General features: G+C 37.8%; 1 protein-coding gene across 1 annotated transcript in view; it reads right to left on the reverse strand.

Moving 5' to 3' along the window:
• Positions 1-14,733, reverse strand: part of ak5 (adenylate kinase 5) — a 63,073-nt gene that overhangs the window by 18,092 nt on the left and 30,248 nt on the right. The window contains exons 8-10 of the mRNA XM_054596217.1: positions 10,644-10,717; positions 3,021-3,066; positions 1,255-1,299 (exon numbers count right to left, since the gene is read on the reverse strand). Coding sequence (XP_054452192.1) covers positions 1,255-1,299; positions 3,021-3,066; positions 10,644-10,717 — 165 coding nt within the window. The remainder of the gene's footprint in view (positions 1-1,254; positions 1,300-3,020; positions 3,067-10,643; positions 10,718-14,733) is intronic.

Genomic DNA, 14,733 nt, shown 5'->3' on the forward strand with positions numbered 1-14,733 from the left:
GGAGACTCTTTGTGTTGCATATCTCTTATTTACCTTTTCCTCTATTCCTGTCTTTGATTAGCAGACTAAGCCAAACGGCTTGAATTTTGTAGAATAATAATTGATCACAAAAACCCTTTTATTAAACCACATTTCAGAAAGAAAAAAAAGAAACATGGCCATAATGGCAGCGTAAAATGGGTAACACTACATTTAAATATAATTATAGTCATGCTGAAGATTACAAGTTATGTCTTCAATCAGCAGAGTAAGCCACACTGCTTCAATGTCCCGGCATAATAATTGATCACAAAAGAGCCCCCCCACAATATTCTGAAAGCAAATTAATTGTCTAATTGTTTCAGCGCAACCGGCCATACAATAAATAACAGTAAATTCAGAAAAACAGTCTTGTGTCAGCTTGGTGACACAATTTTCTTTATGATATCATCCCAAGAGATTTAAGGCAAGTGCTCTTCCTGTGCAGGAACTTTTAATCCTTCAACTGATGTGAGAGCAGGGAAATGGTCCCAAACAGATTGAGGAGCGTTATTATCTATAAATCACTCTATTTTTGGTGTGTATGTAAGTATGTATATGTTGGTAACCATAATGATAAAATAATAAACCTTAAGGCTGTTCGGAAACAGGGGACCATCAAACCTGCTAAAGGTAATAAATACCTCAAAACACATAATCTTCAAAACAACAAAAAGAAGATAAATATTCAATAATAAATACACCCAGTAGAATTCTGTGATAAATAAACTCTGAACCTACAAAACATATAAGCCGACAACAATAAAGACTCACTGTTTTCATCACTTATTTTGATGCCTTTTGCGAGTGAAGTTGAAGAGGACTTGTACTGGTGTATTTAACATTTTCCACTATTCTCTCCATATAATAATCAGTCTTGTTTTCTACTGATGAGCAGTGTTGAAACGAGCCATGAAATTCTGAAGTAGCAAACTTTTTTAATTGCTTCATTAACTTTACTGTCGCCTGAAACGAACAGAACATCTAGCGGCGCTCCTGAACCCAGCTTTTTCATCAGAGCTACTACAGTATGAGTTTAGTTCACTTGAAAGATGCAGATAAATGTCAGAGCAGCTGATGGGTACTATGGTTTGTGTGTGTGTGAATGAGGCCAGTTTAACTAACAGCAGCACATTATTATCCCGCCTGCGTGTGTGCGTGTGCGTGTGTGCACCTCTCAGCTCTTTCTAATGAGATAGGCTCCACGAGTGCCGAGGTGTGTGTGTGTGTACGTACCCATCATGAAGATGACCTTTGGTTTCTTCTGTTCTGTACAATAACCTGTCAGAAGCAAGAAAATCAGAGTTTAACATGTGGTGCAGATTAACACACGTGCAGCATACTTGTACACACACTTGTGCACAAACACAGAAATAATTCACATTTCCCTTTTAACATTCTGTATCTGTTCTGTAAATGATAAATTGATTGATATTATTGACATCTTACTTTTATTCTTTCGTATAAATCAGGAATTGAATGCATGTTAATGAGCCTCTTCACTTATTAAGAACCAGACTTAAACTGCTTTTTTTTCTTTTGGGCCTATGGCATTAATTTTTTAACTTCTCTGCTGACTGAGACAAAGCAGCCAGAAGGACAGAAGACAGGAGGAGAGGAGGACAGAAGGACAGTGGACAGGAGGAATGACTGATTCTGACGAATGTCTATGTTCTGAATTTTTATAAACTTCAGTCAGAAAGGTTATTTATTTTATCATACTAAATACTAGGAATGTGCTTTGAATGGGAAGTGACTACGTTTACAAAGGTGCATTCCCTCCAAATAAAATATCTGTTCTTACTTTTACTATCTATCTCTTTACTATCTAATTCTAGCAATAACATTTGTCTTCATTAACCATCTCAATAATTCAGTTTTAATTTAATTTACCAAGACTTAACGACTTAGCGACGTGTATTTCGGTCTCATACATTGTTCATTTTTTATTATTACATTGTTAAGCAATCTCTGTAAGAATGAATGCCAAGCTTTACATCTTTAAACGGTAGTGTTCTGACAATTAACATAAAATAAAAACGTTTTGTCATTAATTTGGGCAAGAGGAGAAATTCAGCCAAAGATGCAGAGGAGTAGCGGCTCGAGCCTCTTTGGCTTCTGTGAGCTCGTTCCTGCTGATACTCAATCTTTTATGCAGCTTTTTGAAAAGTAATGTACTAAAAGAAGTTATGCGAGATGTGGACTGGAAGGTAACGATCAAATTACATCACTAGTGACCAACATCAGAGCTTCATTTGGAGACAAGTTTGTAGGAAAGCGAAGAGTTTGTCGCTGTATATTAAACATGTATTTCACAATAATGGAGCCCAGATTTGTACTTCGTATTTGTAAATGGTTTTCAATGAAATATCTATCAAGAAAAAAATATTTTTCATGTTATAAACATTGTTCTTGCAATTATGCGAGCCAACATGCAGACTAAAGGCAGGATTTGTCTTTAATCAAACAGTTGTCCTCCTCCTCCTCCTCCTCCTCCTCCTCCTCCTCCTCTCTGTCATCTGCCTGCTGCAGCATGATGTTAGCGTAGCGACAGCGAGCTGACGAGATAAACATCAGGTCCAACTGGCAACAGAATCAACAGACAAGCCTCCTCCCCTCCATTACACAATCAATACTGTTGATGCAAAGCAACGCTGATGAAAACACACAAACACACACAGACACGCACACACAGGCTTCTGGTGCATAACAGTTACATGACACGTGTAGCCTTTACTTAGATGAAACTGTGTGTGTTGTGTGTGTGTGTGTGTGTGTGTGTGTGTGTGTGTGTGTGTGTGTGTGTGTGTGTGTGTGTGTGTGTCTGTGCAATGAAATGCTGAATGGAATCAGCTTCTGGTTCATGAAAGAAGGCAGTGGAGGACTAATGTGTAGTTGCTGATTAAAGCTTTGGTGATGAGTTGCGATGTCACCTGCAGGTCTTAGAGGAAAGACAGGGAGTGTGTTTTCATTCTCAATAGTTTATAAATAATTCAACTCACTCTCTGTGATTCCTTCAGCATACTCAATAGCTTCGTCCTCTTCGACCTGTGAAGACAGAGACAACATTTGTTTTATAATCTATATTTTACTTCTCAAATGCATCTTTATTTCTTCTTTTTCAATATGCTGTGTCCTCAATGTGCGATTGCCGACCAATCAATGTGTTTTTGATTAAAAACGTGAGATAAAAGAAGAGACAAAGGTATGTGGACACAACGCTTGAAACTATCAGTCATGTTAGTGGTTAGTCAGTTGAAAAAAAAAATACATGTATCGCCAACTATTTTGATACTCAATTAACCGATAAAAGTTAATTATCTTTTGGGTTTTAGGTTTTTGGTCCGACAGAAGAAGACGTTTTTTAAATGTTACCTTAAGAAAACTATGATGGGAATTTTTCTACTCTTGTTTAATATTATATAGACAAAATAAATAATACAATCCAAATATCTGAGAAAATAACCAGCAAGTTAATTAATGATTAAATTGATTTCAGCTCTATTACACACCCAAACAGTACATGTTGTTGTCTCACTGCTACATATATTCCCATCAGATAGCTTTGGTCCCTTAAAACTCTTTTCCTCCTCTTAACTGCACAACCTTTGCAAAAAAAACAAAGGTAAGAGAGAAAAGACAAAAAAAAGATTAAAGAGTGTTTGAGAGAGTAAGTGCTGAGTAAACCCTCAGTCTTCCCAGAGCAAAGACAAGGTCGGAGTCTGGAGGAGGACTGAAACCATCAGCAGCATCATTCACCGAATCACGACTACAAACAAATGGCCGAGTCAAACCGGGGCAGAAATAATTGTCTGAAAGACATTTTCCACTTTCTTTAATCTGTTTTCAGAGGAAGGAAATTATTAATTCGATTCAGGCACACATCAACTGTTTCAGATATTTGAGACCGTTTTCAGAAAGAAATTTCTCCCAGAAGCCTCATTGCTGCAGGTTTCCATGGTTATCCTCCCCAGCTTTGGCCATCTGCATCATTCTGGCACAAATGACCTGCGACTAACTCGAGTGCTGGCATTAAAACAATGCCACACTCTGGTGACACCAGAAAAAGACGAACATACATAAGTGATATTATTAATGCTGATAATGAATGATTACTGGGGAGCACTGCTGATCTTTGTGAAGTACAGAGGAGGATAATATTCAGAGCCATGACAGATAAAGCAGGAATCCTTTTAGTTAATGAAAGGAGGACAAGCATGCCCTTAATTAAATTATTTATATCTGATCCCTCTAATAATTAAAATCCCTAACATAAATATGTTTTATATTAAGTGGGTCAATGACTATGAGTGATGTAATAGGAGTTGCTCATAGGGAGAATTTTCACACTCGGATCTCTGAATTCGGATCAACGATTGTTGCTTCAACTCAAGCTGAATATACATCACAACACTGACGTATTATCACGGCGTAATGTTGATCTGGTAAATGTGCTCACGGTTCTAGACCAATTCAAATGGGCACCAAATAGATAAAGCACCACTAATACAAACCACGACCACCCCGATAGGTTTGGTTCTCCAAAATACTAACTTTATACAAATTACAATAAACACAAGACTACGTTTGCAATAACAACAGAAAGATGTTTTGACAATTCGATCTGTTATCTCCATATATATTAATGTTTATAGGATGTGAAACACAACATGATGTTTAACTAACATCTAACAAAATGCAGTGTATCCAAGCATTTAATAAAAGTAACAATGAGACTGCATCAAAGTGAGTGTCAGGGCGACAAAGATAAATTGAGATAAATGAACACCATCAATTTGAAGGGATTAAGCAAATTTAGGACTTGAATGAACGGATAAAATGAACAAAATAAACGAATGATTTGTAATTTAATTTGGGACAATTTGAGGGAACAACTTATCAAATATTTCCCTAATGGATTCTGTAGTTAAGTGGTGTCTCATTTCTATTCAAATAAGGCAGAGAGGCTTCAAAATTAATATGTTAATGGTTCTTTTAAAGGGCAAACAGAAATGGATCAATCATGCAAGCACTAAGTTGTGGGAGTACGGAGGGAATGTAAAAAAACTCAAATACTGATGTTTTCATTGTGTTTTTTTTTAACTGGGACAAACCTGCATTATCCAACACAAGCTTATGGTGGATTGATGGGGCAACAAAACATCAGACTTTAACACTGGAGACAGATGTTTGTTTCCTGTCTTCTACCGACAGTCTACGTTGTTAGCATGGCGACTGAGCTCCCTTAACCTTAACAAAGTAGTCTATGTAACTCAAGTCATGATGTTTCCCAAACACAAATCAAGTTGTTTTTGTGCCTATATCCAGCCAATCCCTAACCAAAGTTTCGGCCCATCATAAAACTGATCATTGTTCAACAGTGTTATCTAATAGTTTAAGATGGCACAGACAAAAGATATTTAGTAAACACATCTGTGTCTCGATCTACAGGGTGACAGGACAAACAACCATATTTTACTGTTAATTTGGAAGACTATGTGTGAAGTAAAATACTTGAATAACAAGAAGCAAGATCCTCTAAAGTAGCATTATAATATATCTAATGAAGCTATCTTACTAATGCTGCGTTACATGACGGAAAAGTGTTGACATAAAGCTAAAACTGCCCTACGCTCTAAACTTGTCGTTCGGTGACGGGCGTGAAGCGCTATGAATCAAAGCTGACGGAGGACTGAAAGAAAAACGACTTTCCTTGACATTTCCAATTCTTAGCAGCTCTCGACTTGCCATTGTTCTGAAACTGACTTCTAATGGTTGCAATTTAGACATGTGGCTGTTTGCAGAGGGCTCAGTTTGAAGTGGAGCTGCAGTTACATTCAGTGGAGGATAACAGCAGAGACACAGCACGAAGTGAAGCAGAGCCCTGTGAGTGTTAAATAAATGCCGTCAATGTGGGGGTGTGCTGGGTGCCAACGACGAGCCAGCTTGGCATGTGGGTACACCAACTGGTCCGATGACTCAGAGAGAGAGAGAGAGAGAGAGAGAGAGAGAGAGAGAGAGAGAGAGAGAAACACATGCCTTGCGAACACGTAATTGAGACAAAATGTGTATGTAAACACACATACACATAAACGCTCTGGGTAAAAAAAAGACTGTTTTTCTTAATTCCTTGTAAGCTGATGCTGTGTGTTGATGATGTGCTATAGACGCATGTACGGTCGTAAACACAAGCTCCTATACCAACATCAGAAAACATTAAGTATCTATACATTAGCAGTTTTGATTGCTGTAGTGCTCCTGAGAAACCTATGTTCTATATTCTTGTTTATTCTTGTTCTATATTATTTTTCACTGGTGATAGTCTCTTGTGTACACGTCACAATAATGGTCTAAATGCGTTGCTAGTGGGACGGTCAGGGGTTAAATGGTTCCTCCACAGGGGAGCATGAATTTCCCCAGCAAATGGCATGACTGCCTTTTGGGGAATTTGAGGTAAAATGTGTAAAATGTTGACAGTTTTCCTGTGTGCTCATTAGGGTTGGAAAATCAAAAGTATGAATCTTAAGGGAACGTTGACCAAAATCATAATTTTCTGTTAGACATTAACATCAATTATCAAACTGCATTTTGGAGTTGCAGAACTATTTGGATTCTTTACTTAAGTATAGGTAAAACATATGTGTGGCTATAATTAGTAAAATGCACTTAAAGTATTAAAGTAGAAGGATGTCCCTTGTGAATAAAATACTATTTTATATCGAATAACATTATTATCACTCATGCATTTCTGTAAAAGCAGGATTTTACTGCTGATTTTAAACTATTAACTAATGATCATTTTTATTTCTGGATTATTTTTGCTGATTATTTTCTCCATCATTAAAATATTTGTGTGGTTTGTCAAAAAAGAGTCGATTTAAAAATTATTGCAAATAAATTAAAATAATGTATATAATTAATGCAAATCAAATTTGATGTTGGTAGCATGGAATTTCTTTGCATGAAAAATGACTGAAACAATTATCAATTGATTAATCGACTCACTGTTTCAGTTTTACTTGCACATCCTTTTGAGCAGTTTTATTGATGACAAAACATCATATTTCATAAACTCTTCCTATATTTTGTATATAAAAATCCTAATTTGTAAAATAACTAAATATGTCAAATATTAGTGAAATAGAGTGCAATATTTCCCTTTTTAAATTTAGTAGATGAAAGTATAAAGTGCCAAGGAAAGAAAAGACTCAAGTAAAGTAATAGTACTTCAAGTTTGTACAGTGACGATGTTGTTAGCAGCAGCACAAGTTGCCTCTTGATCTTCATTTCTGCTAATAATTCCTTCACGCCAGACTCTCCTGGTGAGTCACCTTGTTTGAGCTGATCGAATAATCTGCGGCTGTCTGCCTCAACTCATTATTTTCAAACCTCAAGACCACAATATCAAACTGTCACATCTGTCAAAATGAGTCCGGAGACGGTCTGGTAGGCTGAAGAGTGCTCGTTATCTTCGTCATCTTCTCCGTCATCATCATCATTATCATCCTCTTTATACAGAAAGCAGCTGCATGACGCTTTGCACATTTCTAGTGTGATGATGGAGGTTTGTTTGAACTGATCATGTATTTGGCCTTAAATAGAATACAATTTTGACATATTTGTACTTTACTTGAGTATTTCCATTTTATGCTACTTAATACCTCTACTCTACTAAAGTTCAAAGTGAAATATTGTACTTTTAAGTATACTATATCTATTTGATACTTATAGATACTGATACTTTTTAAATAAAAAACATGATATACTGATATTAAACATTAAATGCCCTTACATGTATTTGTTAGTGTTAAAACTAAATATCATATAATAATATGACACTGCGAAATGACCCATCTGTTTACTCAAGTAAAGTACCTCAAAATTGTACTTACTTACAATGCTTTAGAAAATGTACTTGTTTACATTCCACCACTGAATTACACTAAAATGGACTCAGAAATATAAGACACATCCACATTAGCTGTTCTTTCATCAGGAATGAATTGAAGGTGGAGAAAAACAAGACATAATTGCAAGAAAATGTCCACGAGATTTTACTCCAGAGACCCAAAATAGCCGCTCTGCCTTTCTGTGCATCGCCATGGTAGCGAAATTCATCTCTGTCTCTGGACACAAATATGAGATGACAAGGCTGCACGGCGTCTTGGTTCCACTTCACAGAGAAGAGCGTGGACGCAGGAAGTGCTGCACAGGGACGACGACGCGTTCAATGAGCCAGCTGTCTGTTTGTGTTTTCACTCTCCTTGTCCTCTACATGGTTTAAAGTATTAATGGATCAGGTGTTTTGCTGGCACTGAATGTGTCTGGTAATTATTGAGCAATGTCACCTACTCATCTTCCATAATTCTCACTTTAAGTACACTTTTACATGGCATGACTCAGAGCCTTTTATTAGGAGATTACACCCAGCAGAATGTTTTGTTGTTCAAATAGCACCCAGCATTGAGAGTAAATCTGTTTATGAACAGGTGTGTGAAGATTAAACACTGTGACGAGCTCTGTGGACAATAGACACAACATATCAACACCGGCTGAGAGTATGAAGTTGAAGAACTGAAGCCTTTTGATTAGCTGACCCAACATTGTGCAACTCATTCAGTATCATGGTTCTGAACAGTGTTCTACCAATCTGGGCTCTTACATTGTACATTAATCTGAATTATTAAACAGATCGGGTATCTGTATTCAATATCTACTAATTCCTATCAACATATGTACATTTCTTCATAATACACATAGATCAATGTTATAGTGTTTAGGCATTAAAATCACTTTGTTCTCATGAGATCATGTTTTGGGTAAAAGAAGTGTTACTTTAGGAATCACATGGGACACAAACACCTGTCTCCTGGGTGAATGTCCTGTTTTTGAGTCATCTTCCCCGCCATGACCTTTTACTTGGACTTTGCTGAGACGCACTTGTGATACGTCAAATCCAAATGTTAACCTGGAAAAATACATTCCCTCGAAACGTAATTGACATTGCAGTTTCGTTGAACGTTATTTTTAGGAAACCCGGCTGGTTCTGGAGCTGACACTCGTATCACATGATCTATAAGGTAAGATGTTCAAGGACTTGAGCATCTCATGTTGGCTGCAAAATTGAGATGGACTTTACTGCTCACAAAGGAGCAACCATCTTTGCAGTCAACCTTGTTATTTCTTTTGTTGCATTGTGTATATTTTGGAGTTTTGCTATATGTTTATTGATATTTTTGTAGTTGCACATTATTGATATTTCAAATTTGCACTCTTTCCTATTTTGTACTGTAACTGCAACATAACAATTTTCCTTGGGATGAATACACTTATAATGCATCTCATCTCATCGTATCTTATCACATTTGGTGCTCCGGAGTATTTTCCTGATGTGAAAGCTCCATATTAAATGTTTCTCCATATTAAATGTTTCTCCATATTAAATGTTTCTAAGAGCTAGAACAGGCTGTTTGTGTGCAAAAGGCATGAGAGTCTCTCAGAAACGTTTGTGTGGCTGACTTTGAGTGTTTAACCACTTTTTTTTAATTTTCCATTTTACGCCCCTCACACCCGAAGCGGCTAAATGGAGTTGAGCCATCAAAACCATGGTAACGCCGTTACCCAGTCAGAGGCGATCCTTTTCAATAACACTACTTTAGAAGCAAGTCAAATGGCAGCTGAGATAAGCACGCATTGGTACTCTGCAGCTTCACAAGCGTCTCAGAGAACTATGGTGTCCTTTGGGTAACGTTAAAACAAGAAAGGCTCTTTGTAGAGCCAGTGTTTGGTTTGTCCTTTCTGGGCTGCTGTAGAAACATAGCTGTTCAACACAGCGAACTTTGTTGAAGAGGACCTGCTTTGCATGTGGGTATAAGCTCCTCATTCTAAGGTAACTAAAACAATTTTAAGTAGGGAGAGAGGGAGATAAAGAAAATGATAGCAAATGTTGCAGAGGTGGGCTTTTTGCTCAACCACCACTGAATTAAAGCCAGTGAAACACTACTGATCAGCCAAAAGTAAATGGTTCTCACGAGCAGCTCCCAAGTGTGAATTTGATGCACTTTAAGAATGTGAAGAGGTGTTCTGCTGAAAGAGAAAATATGCTCTGAGAAAACGATGCCTTGTAGAAGACTGAGATACATTAAAGGACCTCAGGCAGCAACACTCCCAAGGAAAGAAGAAAACTTTGAGTGAGAAAATTGAGTAGAAGAGAAATGGAGAGATGCTGAAGATAAAGAGAAAGAGAGAGCCGAGCAATTTGTTTCTAGACACTCGGAGGATGGGAAATGAGACGGAGGTCAGGGTTACGCTTCACTGCAGTGTGGAGGAATGATGCTCGTCTGCATCCTCGCCAAGCATTACACAACATTCTCCATCTCTGGACCTCTCTGAATCATCAGCCTTCACTGTTTCACCGTTTGCAATTTAAAAAAAAAAAAGATCTACCATTTTATGGTTTTGAAAATAAACAAGGGGAGAGATTAAAGCAGATGATGTGGAAATGGGGGGAAATAAGTTTTTTTGTGGCTGCATGCTTGTGTTAAAATGAAATCAGAGTATTCTGAACAATTACATTTTCTATTTTAAATTACCTTCCTTATTCAAGAATTAGAATTTTATCTTACCTCATCGTACTTGCACGCAACATCTGCCAGGCTGCTGGTTTCACCCAGTAGACTGAGATCCAGCTCACTGGGACCTGAAGACAGAACAAACAGAACCATCATCAAACTCTTAAGTTTACTCTTAATTCACTTCAAATGACTCGTTTCTTGGTAATCTTCTTTAAAACCAATTTTTTGAAATTCTCTTAACATCCATTGGAACTAGTGTTGCTAGCTACTTTCAGTGGAAAAGGCTCTGGGATGGATTTTTAACGGTTTAATAAGTTTAGAAATCTGATGTACTGTTGCAAGTTTCTCTAGATAACCAAACTTATAGCTTCAAAGGAAATGTGTCAGTTAAATCTGAACTGAAAACAAGTTGTTTAAAAACTTGCATTAGTTACCTTCTTTAGCATAAATAAATAAACTTGTATTCTATATTTTAAAAGTCTCACTCAGGCAACATTGATCTTCATTTCACACACATTTCTTTTACATTCAAATAATAACTTAAGGTTATTTTCAGATGCAGCAAAAGTGCCCTCTTGGATGTCCTTACAGTGGCGAAAATGTGATCCTGTACCATTTAGGCTGCTCCGCGACTTTAGTTTTCTAATAATGATTTATTATTATTATTTTATTTTTTTAAGACGGTAGACGAGCAACAGACAGATATAACAATCACTATTGATTATATATCCATTGCCACCATACGGCTCGCAACATGGTGCCGGCAGAGCTGGCGGCTTGCAGCTAACGTAGCTTACAGCACTAGATCTGCAAACAACAGCAACAGTGCTAACAGAGCTAACAGTGTTTACTTTAGGGGGAACCAAGTGGCAACTCCGGCTCTGAAACGTAAAGCCAATGCTTAAGTGCCCTTCTCACTTGGTTTATTACCTCAGTAAACATTGTAAACATGGGTTTATGGTCTATGTCACTTGTTTCAGGTCTTCAAGATTTTCTGTGAATTATGGTCACTTTTAGAGTAAAATAGATGATAAAACCGATAAGGCTTGTGATTGACTGGTCGCTGCCACAGCGTTGTCCAGTCTAAGTGTTGTCCACTTTTTCGTCTTAGAACTTTAACCCTTTCAAAGTATGTTTTCTGTTAATGAAAGTTATTTGTAACATTTTTGTTCACCTCAAAGTCGTATTCAGCGTTCAGTTGCCCAAAGCTCCTCCCTTTCAAGTTGCATCTGATTGCAAAAAGGCAAGTTGGCCAAAATGCTGAATTCGAGGCATAGAAAAACGGCAGCAAAAACCAATAGATGACGTCATGGGGACTACGTCTACTTAGTATAAACGGTCTATGGGGCACATGGGTGGGTGGGTGCTACACTTCCACAAAAATGCTGCACTGTTAGCTGTCATGACCAAAACCTCACTACAATAGTTATGCGTATATGATCTCTTTATTTAGAGCTCATTTAGTCCATCACTCAGTGCAGCAAACATACATACGTCAACATACAGCTGCACATCTGCATTTTTTAAGAAAAAAATATTCAGCGGTTACTTTTGGCCCAATTAACACTTGAACCTAAACTGATCCTAAACTTCCTGTTTTCAGAAAACTGTTGATGGGTGATGCTGTGATAAACTCTTATCACGCAGCATCTTCATCCTCTTCCTCAGTGGAACTTGGTCGTGAATAACACTTCCCCTCGGCAGAATCTTTATTTCCTGCACGCCAGAGCTCCTTCTGCACAGAGAACTGGGTTAGATTCTGCAAAGATGCAGCTTCAAAACATTCAGGCAGATTCCAGAGAGACGGCAGCTGTGCATTTCTTACATTCATTATGTTAAAAATCAGACAAAACAGACCTGCTTTCTTTCTGCAGTTCACAATTTAAGAGTCAGCAGCATGTCAGAGTGCAGAGGAGCTGAGGTATGACAGTGTGGAGATCTTTGTTGTTGCTGTTGAGGCTAGTTATGTCAGGTGGCCGAGGCTGCAGTCGTCAGCAACACCTCAGTCTGCTCCACATAATTACAGACTGAGGAGGAGAGTGGCAGCAGTTTCCTCTGCTCTGAAACAATGTGCCGCTAGAATCAGCAGATGCACTGAGAGGCAATTTCTCTTTAAGAGTCTGCCTCAACTACTGCTAATCTACTTTTTAAATTTCACTTTTTGCTTCCTGTTCGTGATACTTTTCAATATCAGCCGATTGAAGAAATTTCACCTGATCTCTGAGAGGATAGACGGTCGAAGCTAGAGAGTCACACATTTGACTTTAATTTCCGATTTTTTTAATCCGCATTTTGCACGTTTCATGGGGCAAAAATAGACATTTAAAATTGCACCCCACTCTTTTTATCCCTGGATGGAACTGCTATTGTGAGGTTCCATTACAGGAAACATATGCAGGAGAACATCTTGACAAATGTACCGATGTCATGCTGCTCTTAAATGCATCTCAAAGTGAAGCTACATCGCTGCTGTATGTAAGTAGATTTGTAATGGGAAGCTCTCTCGATCTCTTGTTCAATCATGCCCTAAATGAGGAAATGATCAGTTTTCATTCCTACAAGAGTAATGTATCATCTTAATAACAATATAATGACCTTTTAGTAAAAATCTGTAAAGCACAAACTTTTCACTGGCATTGAGTGATCATTTCCCTTTTACTTAATGAGAGCTTGAACTCTCTCGTTTCTCATTTTGCCCAAGGATCCCTTTGTGCAACTCAAGTGGTATAGGTGGTGAAAGTATATACAGTTTTTCACAGTTGTCATCTGTATTTAGGTGTCCTGCCATGAAGCGGACTGCTGTCAAGTATGTCAGGTAGCTGTCAAGTAGGACGTGGCAATTTTAATGTCAAAGCTCGCTCTGAATGTGAGCCTCGGTCCCATTATATTTCTGGCCTTTATAACTTAAGGTATAGATTCTACAGAACAGTTGTTGGTGTAAATTGCATTTGAGAATAAGAAAAAAAGAAGTGATTTGTTGTTGCCTAATAACCAATTCTAAATGTAGTCCTCCCGTTCCTACACAGCTTCCTGCTGTGCTGCAAGTGTGCCCAAGCTGTGTGGCACAACAAAAGCACAAAAACAGCCAAGTCCAGTTTATTTATAAAACCCAAAAGCACAAGTTGTTCTTAGAGGGCTTTATAATCTGCAGAGTTTGAAACAACCTGTCTCATTAGAGCCTTAGACCAGACCGGAAGGATAAATCAAAAAAAGGCATAAAAAAACACATCTACCAGGCAAAAAACTCTTAGAAAAAGCAACAAAGGATGGATCCTTTACATATTTGCATTGATGCTCACATTGGGCTTTCTAACAGTAGGAAGTTTAAAAAAAGAGACATGCGATCGAGAGCCAAAGTGAAAACAGAACATACAGGTTATGTTGTAGAAGCACGTGTGAGAAGTTTGCCTTCAGAGCTTCTGCCAGAAATCTCCTTAAATTAAGGCAACAAACTGACTTAAGTTTAGAAAAAGTTTTGGCTTCATATGTCTGGAGAAGGATGATGATCCCGACCAACAAACAGTCATAACCTCCTGTAAAACAGTGTATTGTTGTTTTAGTTTAATTAATGAACTTTAATGGTACAGACCGATTGTGTTACCTTTGGACAGAGCCAGGCTAGCTGTTTTCCCCTGTTTTTGCTAAGCTAAGCTAACTGGCTGCAGACTTAAGCCTTTGATTTAACAGACAGGTATAAAAGTGGTATCGATCTTCTGATATACAGTAACTCTCCACCACAAGGCGAATGAGAGATTTCACAAAATCTAGAAGTATTCCTCAAAAATGAGTGTCCAGGTTTTATTTACTGTATACAATATTCAGCCAAGAACTACAACACAACACAACGACAAAGTAAAAACATTGACCTCTGCTTTTCCAACTAATTCCCTGAAAATAGAGAAGCATGCTATGTGCTACAGTAAAACAGTTTGAGGCAGTGATCAGCCTTTGCTCTCTATGTGGGATTTCTGTGCTGCGTTGGAACCGTTACACCTACAGTTTATTAGGATGAAAAATAAAGACAGCTTTGCAAAAAAAACAAGGCAGAGTTTGCCAGCTCAGTTTTGTGCGAACGTTAACACATTGTCCTCAAACTAAAACCTTCACGATCTCTATCACTTCATGAAATCGCTGCAGAAAC

This window comes from Anoplopoma fimbria, chromosome 3 (assembly GCF_027596085.1).
Source record: "Anoplopoma fimbria isolate UVic2021 breed Golden Eagle Sablefish chromosome 3, Afim_UVic_2022, whole genome shotgun sequence".
NCBI lineage: Eukaryota > Metazoa > Chordata > Actinopteri > Perciformes > Anoplopomatidae > Anoplopoma > Anoplopoma fimbria.